The sequence below is a fragment of the Atheta coriaria genome, unplaced genomic scaffold, assembly GCF_025399875.1.
Source record: "Atheta coriaria isolate IRGN ID8LTWV9N9 unplaced genomic scaffold, Caltech_Dcor_3.1 hic_scaffold_6_pilon, whole genome shotgun sequence".
Lineage (NCBI taxonomy): Eukaryota > Metazoa > Arthropoda > Insecta > Coleoptera > Staphylinidae > Dalotia > Dalotia coriaria.
In genome coordinates, this window is record NW_027045448.1 from 12,083,671 (window position 1) to 12,107,813 (window position 24,143).

Below are 24,143 nucleotides of genomic sequence, written 5' to 3' on the forward strand. Positions count from 1 at the left end.
CTCTACCTGCGCGTGTGTTCTGTAGGCACGCAGCTTCCTCACATTATCGCGCTGGTGTGCGTGTGACAGAACGCGCCGCTCTCAACTGTGCGCCGACTGTCCCGTCTGTGATATGATTGTGATGTGCGATCGCAGGAAGGACTCATTATAAATGGTAATTAAATGAACCGCAACACATATCCCCTGTTGAAAATCATTAAACTCGCTCTCTCGTTCCGCTCTGGCGCGATTTTTTGTGTTTACGAGTATTGTATCTTTTTAGGCGTCCATTCCACAGCGCTAGTACCATCACCCAACATCCATCGGCATCACGTTTATCAGAAACGCACACCTGATATCCGCCCGCTGATATCCAGCACAACCGGCCTTCAAATGAAGAAGATGGACCTCGCCGAAACGATGAAGAACGTTCTAGCCAAGGGCATCCAGCAGACTTCTGTCAGTGATCTGCCCACCACAGCTGCAATGGGTTTTCCAGGGCAAAGTTATGTGACTGAGAAGATCTACATGCTTCTGCAGTTATATTTGCAGAACAAGGGATGGAACCCATCTGTAGAGCTGTTGCAATGCTTTACTGAACTGAAGGAGTCTTCAATGTTACCCAGTGCTGCATATTTACAGTAAGTTTTTTGTTTGTTTGGTATTTGTTGCTTTATGGGCATATCTTACTTTAAATGATGAGAAATTGAGATGGAAGGCTTGAGAGCTATTTTAAGCTTTCGCCTAATGAGTTTTATAAGCTTTGATCTTATCTGATTTATATTTGTCTGCTAAAATGTATTTTGTGATGGCAGTCTGGTGTGTTTAACTATAGCATAAACATGCTTTCAGAATGATGGCTAGCAGAGTTGCATTGGACTCACAAGGTCGCCTAATCCTTAGAGAAAATGGTAAAATAATTCTTCCTTTTGAACATTTTGCCAATGCTGTCATGCTGAAACACATGAATGGCCCACATGGGCTACATCTTGGTGTGGAGGCAACAGTAAGAGCTGTTATGGATTCATATACCATTGGTAGAGAACAATTTGGTATGGAGAAAGAGTTTATAATTGAGGTGGTCCAAAATTGCCCCAATCCCGCTTGTCGCTTCTATAAGAATCAAATGGAGCTGACACAAAAGACTTTCCAGCACTTAGCAGCCGGAAATCCCAATTTTCTTGCCCAGGAAGGACAAAGTACCACTGCTGACAATCCACTGAGAGGTACCAACTTCAATGCCGAATTTCCAATGCCAATTCCACCTAATCTAAGCAGTCATTTGATGAATGCAGTTGACTTAACTGGACAAACAAGTCTGGAGACCACTAAAACACAGGGGTTGATGGAACGGCCTAAGTCAGTTGCACCGAGCCAGCAACAAATTCAAGCTGCTCTTATGCAGCAACAACAGGCGAGTCGTGCAATGGCAGCACAGAATATGGAGAAATTGAACGCTAATTTGCAGAAACAGCGCGAACAACTTATTCAACAGCAAGTTCAAGCGCAGCAGCAGCAACAACAGGCACAACATCAAATTGATTTGGCTGCGGTGGCGAAAGGCCAAAGTCAGAGTCAAAAGCATTTTGAGATGCCATTGGAGCACAAGTTGACTGATTTTTTGAGAGCAAATCTTGACAATTTAGAAGGACTTTCATCATCGAACAAAGATTTGTTGGCCTTGCACAACGGTGCTTGGGCCAACAATGGTGCTAATGAAGATAAACGGGGCGGAGACGGAGGGCAAGAGAAGATTGTTCGAGCGTTTGCGGAAGTTATGAAAAACATGGCGAGAATGAAGACTTATGTTAGACCCGCAATGTGCAAGCCGTACGGGAAACAGTCGGAAGCGTTGCAAAAGAGTAAGACTCCATTTTAAATTTTAGAATTAAAACGAGAAAATAAATGTTTTCTTCTTTCTTTCTGTAGCTCTAATGGACACGATTCAGTTGATTCAATCGTTGCGTAGTTTTTTACCGCCACCACATATTCAAGTAAGTTCTTGGAAGAATGAAGATAAACATCGTTATGAAGAAACATAACTTTTCAACGATTGAAAAGTGCCACTGTCGAATGATAATCTCGAATGTTAAGGTTAAGTTCATTTTTATTTAAAAACTTTACTATTATCCTTGAAAAGGATGCAAAAACGAATCGGTATTTGTTTGTTTTATAATTATGTGATACGTTTCGTACTTATTTACGAATGCTACTATTTATTATCAAAAAGAAGAAAGTAAGCAACTTCTAGTTTAGCTGCGAGAGATTAAAAATGTATTCCTATTAGTTTAGTTGACAGTTATTAACTAAGATTCTAAATTTAATTGGGTTAAGTGACAGCTTAACAAATGGCCAGGCGCGATTTGACACGAATTTGTAATATTTGAAGATGAAAATGAGGTGCAATATTGAAATAAGTTCAAAATTTCTTGTCTAGTCAGACTTTAAATCACGAAAAATGCGTGACATAAAAACAAATTATTAATTGCTAACAAAATTAAACTGTGATATTTTCGTAACTTGAATTGAAATGAAAATTTTCTAAAGTATGACGAAATTGGCCAGTAATTTCTCAATTATTTCTAAATTATTATGCTTTAGAATCAATTTCTTTAGATTATATGACCTGAAAATACCCAAAAGTGGTTTGTTTGTCTAATTCATTCCAGTCTTGACGATTCTCCTCATTAATGAATGAGCTATTGCACAAGACAAAAGGCTCACTAAATTTGCAATTTGAAATTGAAACTTGATGAATAATACAAACATATCAATCTAAACGAGGAACGAATTAAACATCACTCCAAAAATGCGCCCTAAATTATGAATTAGTTCTTTGAGGAAGTTTTTACGTTTAAATGCAAGGAGCACAACATTTGATTGAAGACTGTTACGTTAGAGGAACAATAAATGTATTAACTGTTAGGATAAGTCAAAGTAATAAGTAACTTAAGCAAAGCCAATAAGTAATAACTTTTTTATGACATAATTGATTCATGCAATCTATTAAAAATTTACGTTCCGATTCGACATTGCGCGACTAAGTTGTATGATTCGAATTTAAATCGTACACCAATGGCTATAAACGATAAACATGTATAGGAACCTGTACTCACGCCGCTCGGAGATTATTAATTTGCTAAGTTGACATTGCGTAAATGATAACATTAAATTAACTTAAGACAAATTAATCCGACTTTCATCTACAATAAAACATTAGGATTATTTAAAATAAGACGTGGACGCTGTAAGCGTCTGTAAACTACAGCATATTTATATCTACAATTATTGTTTTATTTGATTTATTTAACGAAGCGCATTGTACTTTACAGGCGTAGTTCAGGTAGTAGTTCAGTTTACTTTTTGTGATTTTATTTATTTGTAATGATTTTGCTGCTGTCTAGAAGCGGAATCATAGAGCTCTCTCGAGAAATTGTTTCTTTGCAATATAGCTTGTGCAATTTTTGAATCCTTTTTAGTTTATTGTATACAATAATGGTACTTTATAAATATTGAATCTAAATCAATGTGCAAATAAAGTTTGTAATTTCCGGAGTTTTCCGTCCACATTTCATTATTTATTATTATTTCTTATCTTCCGATCCATTGCAAGTTATCCCACCTCCGCAGATGCCGTCGTCAACTGTTGTGTTAGTAAGTGTTATGTTATTGTTTTTAAAAACCGGAATAAAAGTGCAACATCTATACCTGAAACAAATAAGGTTTGATAAGAGAGCTCAATAGCTCAGGTGCATATGCCTATACTTGCACGTTAGGGATTCATGGTTCGAATCCCAGTAGAGCACGGATGTTTTCTTAAATATCGAAATAAATCCGAGTAATGTGGGTTGCCTATGCAACAGAATTCGAATTCAAATAATAATAATATTGAAATTGGAAAGTTGTAGAGGTAGAGTTGAAGTAATATAAAGTTACAGTTCAGAGCAGTGAAGAGGAATTAGAATAGAGGAGTAAAGAAGGAGGAGTTGTAGAGAGCAGAGAGAGTAGGTGGTGTAAGAGACAGGAAAAAGCCACTCCGAAACAGGGGTGGCCGGATTTTTAAATTTTTTGGCGCGTGTCGTTAGACAGTTTAAGGACGATCTCCCAGAGCGCCTCCGGCGCTCTGGTCGATCGCCCACTTCTTCGATGCGTCCATTGCTCCCGGCCCATCCTACAGCTACGATGTCTCTGCGCTTCATCCCCGAAATTATCAGGCATATCAACAATTTTTATGGTGGGGATCATCCCCAGAGAGAGGGAACTCCTTATAAGGACAATCCTTATAAGGTCTTGTTCAAATATTTCTAAGTTTTAAGTCTCCTCAAGAGAGGTGACACTTAAAAATATTCTTACAAGTTCTGACCTGTAGCTGAAATGAAAGAAGGAGTACACAAATTATACAGGTTACCTTAACAATTTTTATAGAGGGGATCATCCCCCTGAGAGAGGGAACTCTCTTAGAGACCTGTTCCTGAAATGATAGAAGGGGTATACAAATCAAAGAAGTCCATATATCTTACTATTTATTTATTAACAATAGAATACAAGTTTAGACTTTACAAGTCAACAGAATACATGTCGCCATATTGAAACAGGACTTACGACCTGCAAAGCCGCGCACATATAAGCAAATACCACTTCGTATAGTTCTACCGGAATAAAGAAATTAGCAAATAGTTCATTTTCTACGTTATTGAAAATGATAACAAATATACAGGGTGCTACAAAAGGAAACTTTAAAGTGCAAACAAAAAACAATAAACACTATAAACCTTGCTCCTTTTCACTCGACAATCAAGGAAACTAATATACAGGGTGTAACAAAAATAAAACAATATCATTTTAGAATATACGCCAACGACAAATTTTCAAACCCTTCAAATATGGCTATTTTTTCACGTGACATAACGGAATTTTTTTATACAGGGTGTAACCAAAAGAAAATCTACAATTTAAAAAGAAAATGGCTTCAAAGCAATAAAGATTGGCAATTTTTTTGCTGAATAGGAAAAATCCATATAAAGGGTGTTGTCAAAAGAAAATCTTCTATGTATAAAGAAAATCACTACAAAACAATAAAGATTGCTCATTTTTCGCTGAGTATAACGAAAATTTTATATACAGGGTGATACAAAAAAGAAAAAATACAAATTTTATTACCTGTTTCCACCTGGATATCCAGGAGAGATGATAGGTGCGGGGGTAGAACATAATAAATAATACAATTAATAATTATTATAATTACTACTTTTAAAGAAATACTAAATCATGATCTCTTAAACCCAGAAACTAGCAAACACGTGAAGCCGATTACAAACAGAGACAAAAGCAATAATCAGACACGACAAACGGAACCTAACGGAACCGAATAGGCAGCCGACGGAAAACGACAATATTGCACTACTTGCATTACATCGTGGATTAAATCCGACCATTTTCCGAGCTCCTACTAATTTGACTGAGCGTTTTTCCTTATCGGGTGTTTAATTCACATTTGACTGTTTAATTAGTCGAATAATAACAGAATATACCTAATATTTATGATACACACCTTCTTACGTTTTCGTAGGTGAAATACTCCACAAGTGGCACAAATGGTCGTGGTATTTCAAATTATTAATTAAATGAATACACAAAACAAAACCACTAGGAATACTTAGCCGACGGGAGATATCCGCCGGCCGACGGCAAACACATGCGTATCTTGTAAAACCAAGCAATTCTGGGTTCCACGCGCGATGTCTCAGAACTATACACCGCACTCGTCGGTTACTTCTAAATCTTATCTTTGCTGACCATTTTAATTCAACTACCGACTTGAAATCACAAGAAACGCGATTAGTCGTCGCGAAAACTGCCGTTCAATTAAACGCGTCTTTACCACGCGGCACCGCACGATCGACTAAGTAAGAAATAGAACAAACACTGCTGAGCTAGCCGGACGCGCCGCAACGCGATAACAAAAAGTTGTTTATGCACAAACACCGATAAGGATGAAGAGTGAGAACTATAAACAATTCACATTGTGGATGCAGTCCAATGCAATGAAAGCATTGTATATTGTGAACGTACTCTCTTATTGGTATAAACAATATATCCTAAAATCCAGAATTGAATGTAGTCTATATGAAAAGGCAGTCACGGAGATAATCTGATGAAAAATCTGGGACAAACACGAAAAATCTCTGCTCTTAGCACTTAGCAAAGGGTATCGTATGAAAGTAGCGGTTGAAGTTAGCGAGTACAAGTGCGGGTACACAGAACTATTAATATAACTCGCGTTACGGAATTTTCTAGCAATAAATTTTGATACAAGGTGATACAAAATTAAATTCCGCATCTAAGAAAATTAATCCGAACTTACGGTAAGACCGCGTTCGCGTGTTATATTAAAAAAACTACAATTCCTAGCGCAACGAGTACAAGTTCGTATACACACAACTATCAATATAACTTGCGTTACGGAATTTTCTCGCAATAAATTTCGATACAGGGAGATACAGACTTAAATTCCGCATCTAATAAAATTATTCCGAACTTACATTAAGACCGCGTTAGCGGGTTATAGCAAAAAAACTACAATTCCTAGCGCAACGAGTACAAGTGCGTATACACACAACTAACGGTACAAGTGACTCGTGTTCAGAGCACCGTACGAAGGCAGCGCTAGAAGTGACTCCCATTCAGGGCACCGTACGAAGGTAGCGGTAGAAGTGACTCCCATTCAGAGCACCGTACGAAGGTAGCGGTAGAAGTGACTCCCAATCAGGGCACCGCACGAAGGTAGCGGTACAAGTGACTTTATTCAGGGCACCGTACGGGGGTAGCGGTAGAAGTGACTCACATTCAGGGGACAATACGAAGGGGGTCTTCTCATTGTATTTCAATATTCTTGCAAACTTCTCATTGTATCGAAAAATGTCCGTTAGCGATATCGTCTAAACTTAACCTACGAAAAATTCTCTATAAGATAGGCTAATTACATTAGAGATTTAGTCAATTTTAAAAAATAGGTCATAAGAAAAAATCATGCAAAGAGGGATTCTTCTCATTGTATCGAAATATGTTCGTTATTGATATCTTCGAAACTAAGAGATAGAGAGGATCGAATGGCATATCCTTAACCTACAAAAAATTCTCTATAAGATAGGCTAGTTAAATTAGAGATTAGTCAATTTTAAAAAATAGGTTATAAGAAAAAATCATGCAATCATGCATCATTGTATCGAAATATGTTCGTTAGCGATATCTTCGAAAGTAAAAGAGATAGAGAGGATCGAATGGCATATCCTTAACCTACAAAAAATTCTCTATAAGATAGGCTGGTTAAATTAGAGATTTAGTCAATTTTAAAAAATAGGTTATAAGAAAAAATCATGCAAAGAGGGGGGGGTCTTCTCATTGTATCGAAATATGTTCGTTACCGATATCTTCAAAACTAAAAGGGATAGACAGGATCGAATGGCATATTCTTAACCTACAAAAAATTCTCTATAAGATAGGCTAGTTAAATTAGAGATTTAGTCAATTTTAAAAAATAGGTTATAAGAAAAAATCATGCAAAGGTCTTCTTATGGTATTGAAATATGTTCGTTAGTGATATCTTCTAAACTAAAAGAGATAGGGGGGTCTTTTCATTGCCTCATATCCTTAATCTACGAAAAATTCTCTATAAAATAAGAATTGAAGATGACACAAAAAGACAACAATCATCTTTTATATCAAAATGCAAAGGTTTTGGAGAAAAACATCAAAAATTAAAAGGATTGAACAATTTTCCTACTGGAATTCAAAGATGGGTGACCGAAAAAGTGGCACCACGTAAAACAAAACATTTCTCTGGATATCAATGGAAAATTCTAATATTATTGTACATCATGTAAAACAGCCGGCAAAGAGCACTGACAAGATCGCTACCTGCAACGAGAGCCGAGAATATCAGCCGACGGTACGCAACAATCTTGAACTATTGTAATTTGCTCATAATACGCGAAAAATGTATGGACCAATTAATCAATTAATTGAAACAAAATAAAATAAATGAATAAAACAACTATAATTTCTATTTTGCGAAGGTATAGGATAGGATAGGATTACAAAGCATAACTATATATTGTTACAGAGAAGAAAAAACTTTTTCATATACTATAAGAAACACGAGAACATACCTCGTTGCAAAATGAATTTTACACTTTAATGTTATCCAATAAGTTGTAAGCATTTTAATTATGCACATTGCAGGAATAGTGAAACATGGGTGTAATACTAAGAGTAGTATCCGACGGCCGACGGTAAATCACTCGAACTTTACTTCTGCGTATGTTCAATTCGCGAATAACAAATACCGCTCATCACTCGCGTGCATTCGAAAAGTACAATTAGGAATATTACGTAATACTTTAAAATAAGTCGAGAAATTAAGAAAAGTAACTAAATGTGTGACTTACATGACGATAAAAATCAGACTAATACCTGATGTTGGCTTGCTCGTGTGTTGACATCGTGGCACAAAAATGGAACGTTGTGTTTATAAACTCTGATATTATTAATGTTGTAAACGAAAACAATTTTAATATTCATTATCCGAAGTCGCGTGCAGGCGCGGGCCAACTATCAATTCGCGTTTTTCAAACATTACACTCGTGTTATAGTAGTTGCAATTAGTCGTCGATGGCCACTTGGATATTACGCGATTAACAGAATAGATATCTCTGGAAAATTGAAGAGTCACGAGACACACACGCCTCACCCGGCGTTAACAACTGACTGAGACGCTACGCGGCAATCGAGTACCTATGCTGTATGCCAATCGCAAAACACGAGATAAAAACTGGTTCACATACAAATACCGATGCAAGGGTGACCCCGACCACAACAATACACGCACTACATCATCTTTTAATCTACACGTTTGCAATCATGTCAACATTATTACAAACTTGAGAATATAATGTACTGCATTATTTAAATATGAATATAAAAATAAAGATATATTTGCCACGTTCAAACAATGTCCAAACATTAAATTTCGTGCGGTTTCATTATATAAATACGTTCGTAATAACTCGCAGACGACAATAACCGCTAAAAGTCACGTAATAGACGAAGGAAACACGTATAATTTAATATCGCGTTGGTAAAATGCTCCACACGCGTGGGATAACCGATTTTTGCCCGAACATGTAGCATGCCGAAGTCTCGGGTGGCAAACAGGACTAGCGGGTTATAAACAAACGCAAGGATGAAAAATCGCCTCGGGTTTCGGAAACGTGATAGCATAATATCTCACGTATTTTAGGAATTGCAAAACAAATATATTTAAATAGAATTAATGCGATACACATGACCCAACAGGATATTTGCGAGAATTACAAATCCCTTTTACGCCCAAAATGGACAACTCCGCTATAAAATAAAATTTTATTGTTAATAGAGGCTGGCGGTTCCTTTTTTAAATTGCATTAGATAATAAACAGTTGTTTCTGCAATTCGATTAATTAACTCTAATGAGAGTGCAATTTTTTGCTAGGCGAGCATCCGAAGCAATTGTCCTGCGACGACGATTCTCATCTAAGCTCTCGCAAACGTGATCCAAATTTTCATCAAGTTATGACGGTAACGAAGGGCATAATTGCTTCTGAGTTGGACCACATTGCGCGGCTAAGAAAAGTGGCGTTGGGCCTGGGGCTGAAAGCGGCGGACAGAATTAATATTAGATAAAGGCGTATTAGTTAATTGCCCATTCGGAGGCCAAACGCGCAGACAAATGGGTATAACTGGAAATTTTAATTAAGCCCATCCGACGCGCTGAAAAACAACGATCTAGTGCGAACCGTTGAGCAACGAGGTGGAAACTGAACTAAAACTACCGGCAAACAAAGAGCGCTGTACTTACATGGTATTTTTATTAAACATAAATAACAAATAGTCTTCAACGGAAACAGCTACTTGGTTATCTTACACGCTACTACAATGGTTTGCAAATGTTTCCATTTTCGTTTTTTGTTAAGCACATGCACATGACAAAGGGTTAGAAATGGGATACATCTTGTTATTTTATAGAGCTTCATAGACAATGGGTGGTGATCCTGATGGAATTAGGGCAGCTTTGAATAGCCTTTGAATAGCGAACATCGATTTATGGTTAGTTGTTAAGTAACTAGTATAATATACATTTACAAAACAAATATATAATTATCGGTGTTTCGGTAAAAGAATGCAACAATCTGCGTTTGTTTTTAAATTTGATATCATGGCCGGATATGTTTCGGTCATGGATTTAAATCACGTTTGCACTGATATACTCGCAACGCGTTTGAACGACGACAAAGTTATCTTAAGAGGACGGTACCACTAGCATTCAACACACTCACGCGCACATTGTTTTGGCTTATTTATGTTGACATATAATATTGTAAGTACAAATACATTTGACAATAATAACGAAGACAGAAGACAAAAATGATGAAAGTTCAATCATACTACAAGCATACTTCATTGGGATATACTTACACTCGAACGACAGTAAAGTTGATAAGTTTTATTTTATGGTAAATGCAGCGATAAATGCAAAAAACAAGATGGCGGAAAACAAAGGCTATAAATATTGACTTGGTGAGCAATTTGGTTTTCCGCTTTTTCATGCCAGATGACTGTGGCGACCAGAGCGCAATTTAGATCCAGGCAAAATAGATACGAAAGTTATTTCTTTATCGCGCGCGGGCACCTCGAGGCGATTTTAATAAACGAATATTGGAAATGGAATAAATTATGCTCGCCTCGATGTAATACGATGCGAATTTGCGGTGCTCGCATGGGAATGATTCTCGCGTACGCAGATTAACGCAAAAAGTTTCGAGTTCTTCTCTTCGAGTCGAGAGGAAAGCAAGGGGCGAGCGAAAATAAATATGTACAAAGTAAGCACGGCTTGCTGAAGAGGTTTCGTAAAAAAGTTACGCGTTTCATATTACATGGCACTTAAGAACTCTTGATATTCATCTGCGTCCATTAAGTCTTCATCCAATTCGTCGTCCACCTCAATAAAGCTATTAGAACAACAGAGAAACAATGGTACATGATCAGAAGATAGGAGTGACAACAATGGTAAAGTTATACTTTTCTGAGTGGATGCTTCGCTTCTTTCGTTGTGGAGTCTGCTCGCTGGTTGCTTCAATACACAGCAGCACGAGGCGTTTATCACAAGTGTACGGCGTCTGTTCAAGCAAGCGAGGTCCTCGCAAGGAACCAGCGAGTCCGACCTTGTCCCTGGAGCCAGTTTGCCAGGCATCGCAAGACGTGTCCAGCGCGCGTTCGCCGTTGACTAGAGCGCCATGCCAAACGGCCTTATGAGGCCACGCCATATCTGTGAGGACGTTCTTGCCGCTGAAAGAGAAGATTCGCGGCGGGTGCGGGAATGGTCCTCCGTCACCCTTGAACATCTCCGACCAGGAATTAAAAAGAATCTCTCCGCGCAAGTTCGCCACCGGCAGCTTCCGGTCCAGTTGCCTCACAATCGAATCAACGTTCTGAACGCGCGAAGAGAGGAATGCGCGGAAAGTCGTGCGAAGTCCTTCTCGACGAGACTCCCTGTAGCAGGCGTAATCAGCCCCACGGACACCGTGCACGTCGCCAGAGTACGGCTCGTTGAGAGCGGCCATTCGCAGCTAAAGTACAAATAACAATTAAAAAAGTTCGCAATGAAATCGTAAAAATGAAACTTTGCAAGCAGTTTGCGCGCAAAGTAACGCGGGAAGATGACGATGCAGTTTTGCGAGGTGCGGGACTTGGCTGTAAACTCACCATTTTAGGATACCACTGCAAACAGAGAATTCGCACATAAGTTCAAACAGTAAAAATGCAAATATTGGCGCGGCGAGCGCCGCAACGCTATTGAACATGCAAATTTTGTGTGTACGAAAGAAGGGCTTGACTCACATTAGGCACATCTGCTTGTTTCGGAATGTGATTGATCAGATTGCTGACTTCGAACGGTGGGCGCAATTGCGGGCTGCTCGTCGTCGACGGGGCCGGCGTCGATATCGCCACCAGCGAGCCCAACTGAAAATCAACATTAATCACGATCCGATTCGCATTCGTTTCGCTCGTCTCCAAATCAATTTCGCATAATAATCACGCATTGCGATCGCAAACATGGCACGCACACAGGCCAACCTCGACAGCAATCACATGAAAAGCAGTTAATTACAACCAACATTAATTGAAATTAATATTAATTGTATGAGGCGCGTATCACGCTGCTCCCTAATTGAAATCGCAATTAAGTTATCAGGAGAAAAGTGGGCAGTGCTAAATCAAAATTACATATTGAACATGAATCGGGCGAATAGGGAATTGCGGATTGCGAATGTGCACTTACTGCGATGTATTGCCAGCCGTTATTCACGCGGACAAGCAGTGCCTGTTCACTGATAACGTAGGCCAACGTGCCGACCGGACTGGCGGTCGTCATTTTGGTCATCGCCTCCTTGTCCTGGAAGGTAACGGCACCGGGGACGATGCGCGTCGCCTGCTCCTGCTCCTGGTCGAATATCAGCGGGCTCGCAGTGGCACGACCTATAGTGACGCGAAGAAAAAATATGATAAGCGATTGCAGACCTAGGTGAAAAAGTAGAAATATCGTCGTCGACGAGAATGAAAAGGGAGGAAATTAAATTTATGCTGACAAATGTGTGTCGTTGATATGCATCTTGGGTATGTAACGTGGGACGTTTATTTCTTCAGCGAGCAAAGGCGCGCGCGCGCACGTGGAGGCGAACGTGCGGCAATTTTGCAAAACGTCTCTTTCGACGCGGGCGGGGGGTCGAGGAGGAAAGCATTTTTCGTTGTGCTCTCACCTCTCGATAGTGAAAACGTTTTAAATATAAAAGAGGATCTTCTTCGTTCGTGAGCTCGCTTTGTATGCGCTGTGTGCAAAGAATAGTGTTAGTGTAGGTGTTGTCATGTCACTGGCGGTGTGCGCTCGCCGAATGAATGAATATATTTTACTCATGCTGTAAAACCGAGTTTTGCAGATGGCTGTAAAATTCACTGCGCAAACTTCAGCTTAACGACACTCGCATGGTGTTTATTAAGCGCGCCGGGCGAGCGCCGTCCGCACGGTTAGTTTCAACAATTAGTTAGTTGCAAACGAGGCCGAAGGGTTCGGAACAATTAAACTAATGTTATACGGTTATTAATGCGGAATCAACCGGACCGCACGCGGTACGCGATGGAAATATTAAGCGAGATATTTGCATGCGGACACGAATTATGCGCGCCACCCGCGTCGATTTACTTCGAGAGGATGTTTCATGAGGTTTTGCACCCTCGATATGATGAGCAATTTGGGCAAAACCTATTTGCAAATTACATTTTAAGTGAGTACAAGTAATATGGACGCTTAGCCCATCGAAATATAAATTAATTTTGATTAAACCGCGCGCGTTAGTGTATTTGAATTTTTTTTTACAATGAAATCATAAACGTTGTGAGTACAGTCGGATTGCCCTAACGTCGGTATTCGCGTACAAAAAGTTTTTATGTTTCCCCAGCGGGACATAAAACAATTTGAAGTTTCAAGACGTCGTCACAAAACCATCGACTGCCTCTGCACGCGCCCGCACGTCCGAAATCCTCTAGACCCTAGATGCAAATGTTTCGTTTCCTGTGGGTGTTTCGTGTGTCGGCACAGAAGAAAATTTGCCAACATGCTTCTCGCGTGCGTGTCGTGTCGAAATAATTTACCTGTTTTCAATTCTTTAAGCTCCCGAAGCGCTTTCAGCTCGTCTAAGCTGCTGCTGCGTGCCGGTCCTACTCGAGCGACGGCAGTGAAGGGATTAAATTGGAGCGTTTAGTTTTCATTCGGCATAATAAGGCGATTTAATTAAACGGCCCAAAGCCGAGGGATAACATGCACTCTCGCGATGGCTTACCTGGTCGCAGATTGTATGTTGGTCCTCCGTATGAGGAAATGCCGGGTTCTCCCTTCGGCCCAGTTAGAGATATGCCGGGCGGTCCCGGCGGCCCTGGAGGACCGGGCGGACCCGGAACGGCAATGTAACGCTCGTCGCCAGTAGAAAGACCAGGCGGGCCAGGGGTGCCGTCTCTGCCGTCACGACCGGGAATTCCGTCCATGCCAGGATCACCTTTTTCACCTTTAGGACCCTGATTAACAGAATTAACACGCAAATTGGCAATGAATACAATTTTGATAAAAACTTGAGATTACCCGTCCATCCCCAGAATCTCCTTTCTCACCCTTGGCACCTTGGGAGCCAGGAATACCTGCTACGCCAGGTCTACCCTAATATAACACAAAACATAATAGAATTTATAATTATTATCAAAAATTAGGAAAGTAAACTTACTTTCAGATTATTCTACCCAAGACAGCATTTGAAAGAAGAAATTAGAAGTCTTAATCATATTTGTAAAAGATATGCTTACCATCCAACCAGGAAGACCAATATCACCACCATTTCCAGGCTTACCAGGTGGTCCAGCAGGCCCAGGCGGTCCGACTTTTCCACGGCGTCCTCGTTTTCCAAGATCACCTTTCTCTCCCTAGACACAGACACATCACATAATCGCAGACCACAACATGTAAACAATCATACCTTAACCGTGAGAATGGCAGCATCCGAATCCACAACATGAATAGGTCCTGGCGGTCCTCGTTCACCTCTCTCACCCCTCATTCCTGGCGGTCCAATTGGACCAATAGGTCCATTGTTACCCGGTTCACCTTTCTCGCCAGGTTGTCCTGATGCCCCGTTCATTCCTGGCACACCTGGTATACCTGCTTCGCCCGCCTCGCCTCGTTCACCCTTAGACCCTCGATCACCGATCTCACCTTTTGGTCCTACCTGACCAATAACAGTTCCCGCATACTCTTTATTATCACCATATTCAAATGGCAAGCCGGGTGGACCTGGTGGTCCTGCCGGCCCAAGCGCACCCTTTTCACCCTTCTCAGCGTTCTTTCCATTAGCACCTGGAGTACCAGGTAGCCCATCTAAACCAGGACTACCTGGTTCACCTTTAGAACCTTGAGGTCCCCGTTCGCCGGGGAAACCTCTATCACCACGATCACCTTTACCACCCGCTTCGCCGCGAGTTCCTTTGGATCCTTGCAATCCACGTTCGCCGCGCTGACCAGCAGCGCCTGGCAAACCAGGTTCCCCTTTAAGACCAGGACTGCCCGGTCGTATGGCACCAGCTCCAAGCACTGCGTCCTAAATTACAAAAATACAACAATGTGGAAAAATAATAAATATTAAAATTCATTTATGATAACCTTGAATGAGGTCCTTGGTTTCCAACTTGGCTGCATGATTAAAATGATTGTTAATGGTTAGTCATGATTAATAAATTATAAAATCAACTTACATCTAGATTTTCGAACTCTACTGGACCCGGTGGTCCTGGTGGACCAGGAGGTCCAACTTGTCCAGGGATGCCATCTCTTCCACTTTCGCCCTTTTGTCCTTGCAGTCCTTCTGAGCCAACAGGGCCCTTCTCTCCTCGATCACCTTTCTCACCAGGAGGCCCTTCTGCACCTCTCTCGCCAGGCATTCCAGGCTGCCCAGTCATTCCAGGAGGACCTTGTTTTCCTTCCGTACCCGGTATACCTGGTGGTCCCGGGAGCATCTTTGGCATGAGGAATGAATTCATCAGACTCGTCACGTTGCACGCACACGTTCCTCCCTAAGCATACAAATCACCCGACCAACATCCAAATTCAGTGTTATCAAAAGATCTTGCGCATAGTCTAATTGAAAAACTTTACCGTGCCGCCCAACGACTCCCCCGGAATGCCCGGTAATCCTGGCGGTCCCGGTGGACCGGGTGGTCCTCGGATAGGCTCGCCCGGCGGGCCCTGTGAGTACAAGCAAGAAACAGCAGCGAATATAAAGTGTTAAGTTAAAAAGTTACGCGCGCAAGATTTACCCTCGGTCCAACATCGCCTTTCGGTCCGCGATGCAGCGCAGGTCCTTCGAGAGCAGCGGCCGGATCATCATCAAGTACTTTATTACAGCAATTTTCCGTTAAACATTTGCAGTGCTTACCGTTGGGCGGCGGCGGTGGCGGCGGAAAAGCAAGCAGTCCGTCGCTACCGCTGCCCTCCGGCGCGATGACTTCGTCCCCTCGCACGACCTGCGCAAGAAAAGTTTTCGTCAGCGCCCGAATTGTTACACCAGGCGATAAGTAGTTACAACTCGTAGCGTTAGACGACGAGAATGACCTCGTAAAAAAAAACGAAATTGGAATGGGAAGAGGGATTGTAAACAGCGCAAAAAATTGAGCGCACCCTCGCGCGGTGTCGGAAAGCAGGTGAAGACGTTATGCCTTATGGGTTAGTTGCGCCAAGGAGGTGAATGGCAGTCGGGATTATATAAAGCGCTCGTTTCATCCGCGCGAGCGCGAAGTAGTTTCGCCCGTTTTATGCGAAAACTACGAGCGCCTCTCCGTACATTGGCGCCGAGCATGCAAAAAACCGTTAACAATTTTATACTTTTATACTTACGTCTATATCGTTTAGTGAATTCGAATCGGGAAAAAGGTCTTTGTCGTTAAATCCCTAGTAAAAATAAAGATAAAACAAAAATAAAATGAAACAAAGCAACCGCGTATAGTATCATAACGTAAAAAATAACAAAAAAGCTATGAAAAAGTAATTTCACGTCAAATATTCGTTACAGAAAAAACTATTCCATCATTGAAGTGCGGCTGTTGAGTTTACAGCTCATGTTGGTTACCTTGAAAGTGGTGTCACATTGAGTATCCGCCATGTTTGGATTGTCATAAATTTTCAGCTGATCCATAGCGCCCTTTAAAACAAACGTTTAACAAATTTCGTTACCCATTCGACAAAAAACTGCAAATGGCTCTCTTTGCAATCGCTGGCGTAGAAAAACGTAAATCATGCATTTCCGCGGCCCTGTCACGTGCATTTCCGCGTTAGCTCGTAGCGAGTGGCCACATTTTGCGGCTACGCGTCTGATATTCGCTCCACATATTAACCGAGTGAGCGCAGCGCTGTTTTTCCGTAATCCAGACATATGACTATTTTTACATTGGCGGCGAGAAGAAGTGCATGTTTTGAAACCTCTGTGTGAATCGCACGGTTGACGCCGCCCGCATTAAAATCACAATGAAGTTCAACCGAGCGTGCATGCAAAGTTGTGGACGAAGTGCCGACGTTCGTTTGCATGACATAGCTCGAATGAGCTACCCACCACTGTTGGAGTCAATTTCGTTCGGTGGCAATTTCGGTTCGGAACTGAAACATCACACACCAAACCTAAACACCCACAACAACAACAACAAATTTAACTAGCATTCATGTGTTATGTTTATACACGTTTACTTAGTACTATCAAATTCAAAATGGCGCCCGAAAATTACTGTCTACCCTCAGACAGGATAATCAAAACAGTTGTTGGACGTTTCTAGTTATGTTTAAGTTTTAAGATGCACTTTGTACACACATAATGCAGAATCTATTAACGTAAAGCGAGAGAGTTTGCATCGTGTCGTATCTAAACGGGCGTATTAGAAGGTAGATTACTTCATATTCGAAACTATGCGACTTCTAAACACCGAACTATTACATATTCAATAGATACACACGCTCGACGAGATTCATAAAATTACTGCAGCTTCACAGAAGGTACAACTATCCTAACCTAACTTTGCGAGGATATTCGCGGGGGTGGTCAAAGTACGAGTGTAGAATGAGAGGCAGTAATAGTTTGTCGAACTGCATCGACCATGATGAGACTCTGACTGACTGACTCTCGCCAACTCAGACGAACATATGAAATTCTCCTAACCGCGAAACGTTCTTTTGATGTTCGACGAGAGCAAAACGCCCAAACGACCAGGATAGATTTCGCTAAACTCAGCGAGCGCGCGATTTCAAATAAAAACCGCACGAATCAAGCGCGCGAGCGTCGACAATATGCGATCTTCAAAAACGATATTAAACTTTGAATTTTCAACGCCGGCTTTCAGGCCGTTGCGCCCCGCGAAACTGTGCCAACCAGTCGGGAAGGATTCAAATACGCGGCGCGCATTCGGTCACGTCCCCGGGATAATTTAATCTTAATTCAGCTAACTTGAGGAATGCGAGCGGGGCATTCATACTCGCTCATATAGATCTCCACCGAAGCGATTACTCTACACTTCCAGGGCATTCAGTCAGCATTTCGGAATTCTTAGCTGCGAAAAATATCCGTGCGCGTTTATGGGTTGAGTTACTAACGAGTAACGTGTTAGGTATGTTCATGAATATATGCATCACGATATTAACTAATGATTACAACGATAACTTGTAGTGCATTAGTGCAATCGGATTTTACACAGAGCCTACAAAGTGGATGCAAGGATGTGCGCAAATCATGAATGCCCTTTCAGAGACACAGCGAGTGTTCGCACGCCTGTCACACGCACTTCGGTGAGATTTCGACCCGAAAGGCATCTCTATTAATCACATGCAACATGCTTGCATGTGAGTTGCCATCGTCTGCTTGAAATCACCTCCAAGCTTCTGTTTCTATTACAGATTCGAATGGTAATATTACGTGAGTATGATTGTCCAATATTCTGTCTTACAATATGTCTCGAAAACATAAAAATCGTGCATGTTTGGTTGCCTACTACAATTTAAAATCAATCCTGACGTAATGGATAAAATAAATGATGATCCTTCACGTTTATCATTGTCGTATGCATCGTTAACTATAATATTAATTGCTTTTCTTCACGATGCGGAAACATAGTCGGCCGCCATTTTGCTTCTTGTATTTTATGTTCGCCTGGATTTTGAGTGGACATTGTTAGGATTCGTGTTGTCTCTCCTAGGTACTCGCAATTTTATAACACAGATAGAATTTTACGGCCATTGTTGCCCTGTGAGCAAACCGTAGTAAAATTTAAGATAATCTTTCTCACGTATTGTTTATATTCACGTTGGTTTTTTTTCGTTGTTTGCAGATAAAATATTTTCTTTCTTCTTTTCGCATTTGAAGAATGTTCGTTGTGTTGCGGTATGATTAAAGAGTGGCCTGCAACGCACGATATTCTTTTCCCTAAGCATGAAATAATAATTCTACGCAGCGAAGAAAAAACGCACCACCAAAGAAAAAGAAATAATGCAGAGTGAAATCTCATTAAAAATGCACGCCCTGAATAGCTTCTAATTGTTCGTTATTAAGAAGCACCATTCATTTATCAACACACAAAAGTACCTTTTGTGGTAAACCATCAGTTAGGAGTAAGGTATATACAGTGCGTTCGATGCCTGGGTTTTTAATCGTCGCACAATTAAGAAACTGTATTATTTCGCACAGCATCAAACTTGTATATGGCATGGGCATTATGCAATAATGACTTTCATGAGAATCGAGTCGATGCAATTTATTACACACGCCGTCGTGTGCAAAATCGACTGTATGGGAAAATAAAGAAGCGCGGAAATGAATCGGGTCGTTCGCGCGCGTCGCAAACAACGGCGCCGCAATGAAAAGAAAACAAATAAAGAAAAACAAGCGAGGCAGGAAGAGCGATGGAAGAAAAGAAGTGCCAATCTATACATGCACATTGTCTTTTTGTTTTGGGACGTTCGTACATGTGCCCAAAGAGGAAATTAAAATGATTCTTTAATAAAGTGTTATTTTTTAATTTTTTCTTTTGTATCAGTTTTGTTTGCTGAAAGCAACTTAATCCTCATGATGTTTAATATTTACGCAATGCATTAATACATCACGAACAAAACTGTCAAGCAGTCGAGTGCTTATTTTATATTCAATACCAAACAAAAAAAAATACAACGCTTAAAGTTTCTTCCACCTCAATGTTTTCGAAAGTTCACAATAAAATTCGAATAAATTGCAAAATACAATATTTTTGTTATTAATCCAAGTTAAATACGTGAATATGTAGGTATTATATTCCTACGTGCTATGCCATTTCAACTTGAATGAGATTTACTACGCTTTCAGCGGTCGCCACCGCACACTTGAAGCCGAAGCCGAGTTTCATGTATGATTTAAAAGTTAGAAAATTACCTTTCCAGGTTTTTCCGCCGAAATGTGCCCTAGCACGAAATCGCACGTTAGCACACCTTCACATAGTTCACATTTCGAATACATATTCAACAATGCCGGAAAGTTCATTAAATATCCCACGTGCACTTCCATCGTTTTCACTCCAAACTATTCAAACTCTAGCAAGATCATGTATAAATCAATAAAAAAATTCGCCCTACTTGAAAACTAAAAAATAAAAATATTGAGAACAAGTACGAAAAGCCCGGACGGAAAATTGGTTCTGCAATTTGGGTTACCTATCTCGTGACATAAAAACTCTTTGATTTATACGAAAATATTTACGTTTCAGCATAAAAAAAAGTAAAGATACTCGTATTTTCATGACTTTCGCTAGGGCCGAGGCATTGGGGGCCTCCACGGTAGATTACATAAATTATACACTCGCAATAAAATAAAATAAAATCGGCCCCGAATGTAAATCGTTCGTTACGCGGTGGGAGCTTTTATAACTGCATCCCTATATCAAGCGTGCCTGCCAGCAGGAGCCCCGCCGGAATGGTAATGCGTGCCCGCCGCTGTCTACAAACCTGTGACCGACCTCGGTTTACTTTTCCCGGCTTGCGACGACGTCTGGCTGACTTTGCGAGCGCCCCTCGTAATACGACGGGACAAGAGAGGTGCGTCGAGCTTGGCGGCAAATTTATAACGCATTTCAATCGGTCCGAAAAGCTGCAAACTCCAAAACCGACGTGGCACGTGGCCTATATATGCACGACTTCACGTTTCGTAAACTCCGACGACGTGCACGTACCGAAGCCGAACGGAACACACGTCGAAACATTCTAACGATAAATCTAATAAACAAGTGCAATGTTACAATTCGCCACTGAGCGCCGCCGGAGACTCGAATAAAACGAAATATTACGCACGTACGAAAACGACGCCGATGCCCGCCCGCGACCGCAAACGGTCGAAAAGAAAAACTATATCGTTTGCAAAGCGGTGAAAAAAGCATCCACAGCAAAACGGTTGGGCAGCAAAGAGCATAAAAGTTTTGCAAAAACAAATTGCTTGCTCTGACAATAAAACGCACATTAAAACAGCTACCGGGGCGCATACCAAATTAGAAAAAAGATCAAATTTTATATAAATCTCAATTTGATCCAAAATTAGTTTATCTTAACATAAAAATTTAAATTAAAAATTATTATTGTTAAAATTTTCTTCAAAATTTACTTATAAAATACTCTGTAGATGTTCATAAAACGCAATTTGCTCCAACATTAATCGAAAGTCAGTGCGTGCTCGAACTTCATTAGCAATTAAAATTAAATGCATATCGAGTATTAATTAACTGCCTCTTAACTGTAGGAGCGCGGGGCAAAGTGAAGAAAAATCGCGTTAGATTTGTCCTTTCCATCCCTCGCATTTTTCACCATATTCCAATTTTCCATTAAAATAAAGCAAAATCGCCGAAAAGCATCAGATAAAAACCCGGCAAACGGCCTAAAGGTCGCGCACTCTCAGCGTGACGAGATGAAATCGTTCAATCCTCGATAATTTTCCGAATTGAATAGCCCGTGGCGATGCTCGCGCTCATCGTCGCTAGACGAACGTTTATATCCCACTCAAGTCCAGCGCAGGACGCGCGCAATAAAACGAAAAATGCTCCTTATCTCAAATCGGATGAAATGCGCACCTTTCGCCTCGTGCGCGAGCGTGGAGATCGAGCTGGACGAGTTAACGGACGCCACGGCGTGAACGTAAAGCACACATGAGAGCGTCGGACAATACGTTCCGCGCTCAGCTAAACGAGCATCAATTACAATAGCCCGGCGCCTCCACCGAGGCAAAGTTCAAAGCACTAGGGGAATGCCGAGTGGATCAAGATAAGTGTAGAGTATCGTATCTTTAGTATCGCGACGCGATAAAATATATCTATCACGATTTTCTGTTTATGCGCGCGAAATTGCTGCGAGTGGCGAGCGCGGCGCAATAAAACCGGGCGAGGCGGAAATCAAACAGCGCCTTCTTTCTGGTATAAACGCAGCACTAAGCACTAACTTCATCAGAGTTCGCGGTAAATCAAGCGAGAATGGGGGTTTCAATAGTGTGGATACGTTTTGTTCTAAAACGAGGCTACCACTGCGGTAGAAAATGCAATTTGAGTCGGATTAAATTAAATTTAAACGATATTTGTGCTCTTTTACAACGAGAACCATTCAAGTAATTAATTTGCTTACTTCATTTTACCACTACCCATGAGATTAGAATTTAATAGATAAAAAGGATTAAATTGAACTAAAAATATAACATTTTTCTAAACTAATTCATATTAAATGTCAATATTCACATATCAAAATGATAAAAAAACAATATGAAAAGTTAAAAATATTACGCGTATATCAACAGTGACATGTTAATTTTTTGTAAAGGTATTAAAAATATAAATAAACGCTATTTCTCTTTTCAATTGTGCGTGACATGAACAATTACAATCAATAAAAATTACCTCTTTGCTATTTTACGTCCATTCTGTTATGTTTCCTGGGTTAGTGAAACAAATGACAGTCTATCAAAGCAAAAAGCAACTCGCACTAAAGTGGTCTCAAGCTACAATTTATAAAAATAAAACGAAAAAGCGCCATCCTAGCCGGGATGAAAACGTTTTGGAATATTTAAATTTATTGCATCGCATTTTATTTTGTGCGGTGCGCTAATTTATTGCCCTCAAAACTGGATTAAACCCAAAAATGAAATATAAAACAATAAATAATACTTTAAATAATGTAAAATTAAATGCTGCGCTTCGAAGCAAACAAAATATTGATCACTTTAATAAAATCCGTATCTGTGTTAATTCCATCAGAAATTAATAATGCATTACGTTAAAATAATGTCCCGAACCAACATTAAATATCGGTTAGTTGTATTGATTGAAAACAAGAAAAATAAACATAAATTTCATTTCGCAAATGTCGGTCACAATCGAATATTGCTGAGTGCGAAATATAATTAAATATCCAATATTAATGCGAATCTAATTACATGTATGGCGACATTGTTTCGGAAATATATGACTGTTTTATGCAATATTTTCTCATTGCAGAGCTGTAAAAGGTTGTTACTGCTTTGCGCCAGCTTGGCAATGAACGGTATTTATTGTTTTGTAACAAATTTATGCGAAAAATGCAATTAATGACTTCTGGGCCGCAGAGCGCATAGGTATGTAAATTGCGATATAAATGTGATAAACGTTTGCAAAATACCTGAGGGCATAACGCAATAACATTCTACTAAAAGAATAAGTTTATTCAGCACAAAACAAACGCATCCCAAATGCGTGAAGATGGGTTTCGAATTAAATTAATTTACGTTCAACAAACGTCAATATTTATTATATATCATATTATTCAAATTGAGCGTAGTCGAAATTAATGTGCATGACGGTCCTACGCAGTTTAAATTAAAAACATATTTGATATCTCATAGCTGAAATTGTTTTTGCGTTTAATTAAACATATTTTACAAAATTAAATGGCTATGATTTCGATGATTCCAAACGAAATACTAAAAATATTTCAGCAAATGTTTATCGCGTTACCTACAATATTAAAGTGAAGATATTTTATGTTATCGACGCGATGAAAAGTAGTTAAGGACTAAAGGCTGGCGGGGCAATAAGAAGTAAACAGGGTATCGTAAATGACACGACGCTATGGAAGATAATCCGAGCATTTCTCGAGCGTTATTGACATCGCATATTGCACCCGACCGCACGCCATTGCGCCGCGCTAATTATAAGTTAATTACCTGCGCGCAACTCGTTCGTTTTAATAGCCTCACGTGATTCAGCCCAAGCCTAACCTTATTCGCCTTTTCAGGCAACCCTATACTCACGCACAGTAGAAGCATAGGAAAAGTAGTTAAACGAAAACGCATCAATTTCATTGATTAGCTTCTTGCAAACATATTGAATTTTAGATTAAAATTCTCAAGTAGAAATATACACATAACATGTACGGTTTGTCATCAAACTGTAATTGATCACCAAGTTGGTAATATCGAGAAAAATAATCTGGTGAAATAATATAATTCTGTGGAAATAGAGAA

At 40.3% G+C, this 24,143-nt stretch overlaps 2 protein-coding genes across 10 annotated transcripts in view; one reads left to right on the forward strand and one right to left on the reverse strand.

Annotated features, from left to right (window-relative positions):
- Positions 1–3,534, forward strand: LOC135794151 (uncharacterized). The gene is made up of 4 exons (XM_065305321.1): positions 1–154; positions 263–620; positions 832–1,841; positions 1,909–3,534. Exons 2-4 carry the CDS (start codon positions 373–375, stop codon positions 2,019–2,021), a joined length of 1,371 nt encoding a protein of 456 aa, XP_065161393.1. The 5' UTR covers positions 1–154; positions 263–372; the 3' UTR covers positions 2,022–3,534.
- A 6,331-nt stretch (positions 3,535–9,865) lies between these two features.
- The window catches only part of Mp (collagen XV/XVIII-type protein multiplexin), a 60,216-nt gene continuing 45,938 nt past the window's right edge, over positions 9,866–24,143 (reverse strand). Inside the window, exons 4-21 of one of the 9 annotated variants that reach the window (XM_065304553.1) lie at positions 16,737–16,808; positions 16,505–16,558; positions 16,047–16,134; positions 15,928–15,971; positions 15,767–15,856; positions 15,367–15,684; positions 15,275–15,304; positions 14,595–15,212; positions 14,425–14,541; positions 14,346–14,357; positions 14,207–14,281; positions 13,911–14,142; positions 13,723–13,788; positions 12,356–12,552; positions 11,914–12,036; positions 11,779–11,793; positions 11,095–11,642; positions 9,866–11,024 (exon numbers count right to left, since the gene is read on the reverse strand). In XM_065304553.1, coding sequence (XP_065160625.1) covers positions 10,946–11,024; positions 11,095–11,642; positions 11,779–11,793; positions 11,914–12,036; positions 12,356–12,552; positions 13,723–13,788; positions 13,911–14,142; positions 14,207–14,281; positions 14,346–14,357; positions 14,425–14,541; positions 14,595–15,212; positions 15,275–15,304; positions 15,367–15,684; positions 15,767–15,856; positions 15,928–15,971; positions 16,047–16,134; positions 16,505–16,558; positions 16,737–16,808 — 2,778 coding nt within the window. In that variant the 3' untranslated portion in view covers positions 9,866–10,945. Of the gene's footprint in view, positions 11,025–11,094; positions 11,643–11,778; positions 11,794–11,913; positions 12,037–12,355; positions 12,553–13,722; positions 13,789–13,910; positions 14,143–14,206; positions 14,282–14,345; positions 14,358–14,424; positions 14,542–14,594; positions 15,213–15,274; positions 15,305–15,366; positions 15,685–15,766; positions 15,857–15,927; positions 16,135–16,504; positions 16,559–16,736; positions 16,809–24,143 lie in introns of all 9 variants that reach the window. The other 8 variants (XM_065304555.1, XM_065304548.1, XM_065304551.1 and 5 more) reach the window with 8 other exon arrangements.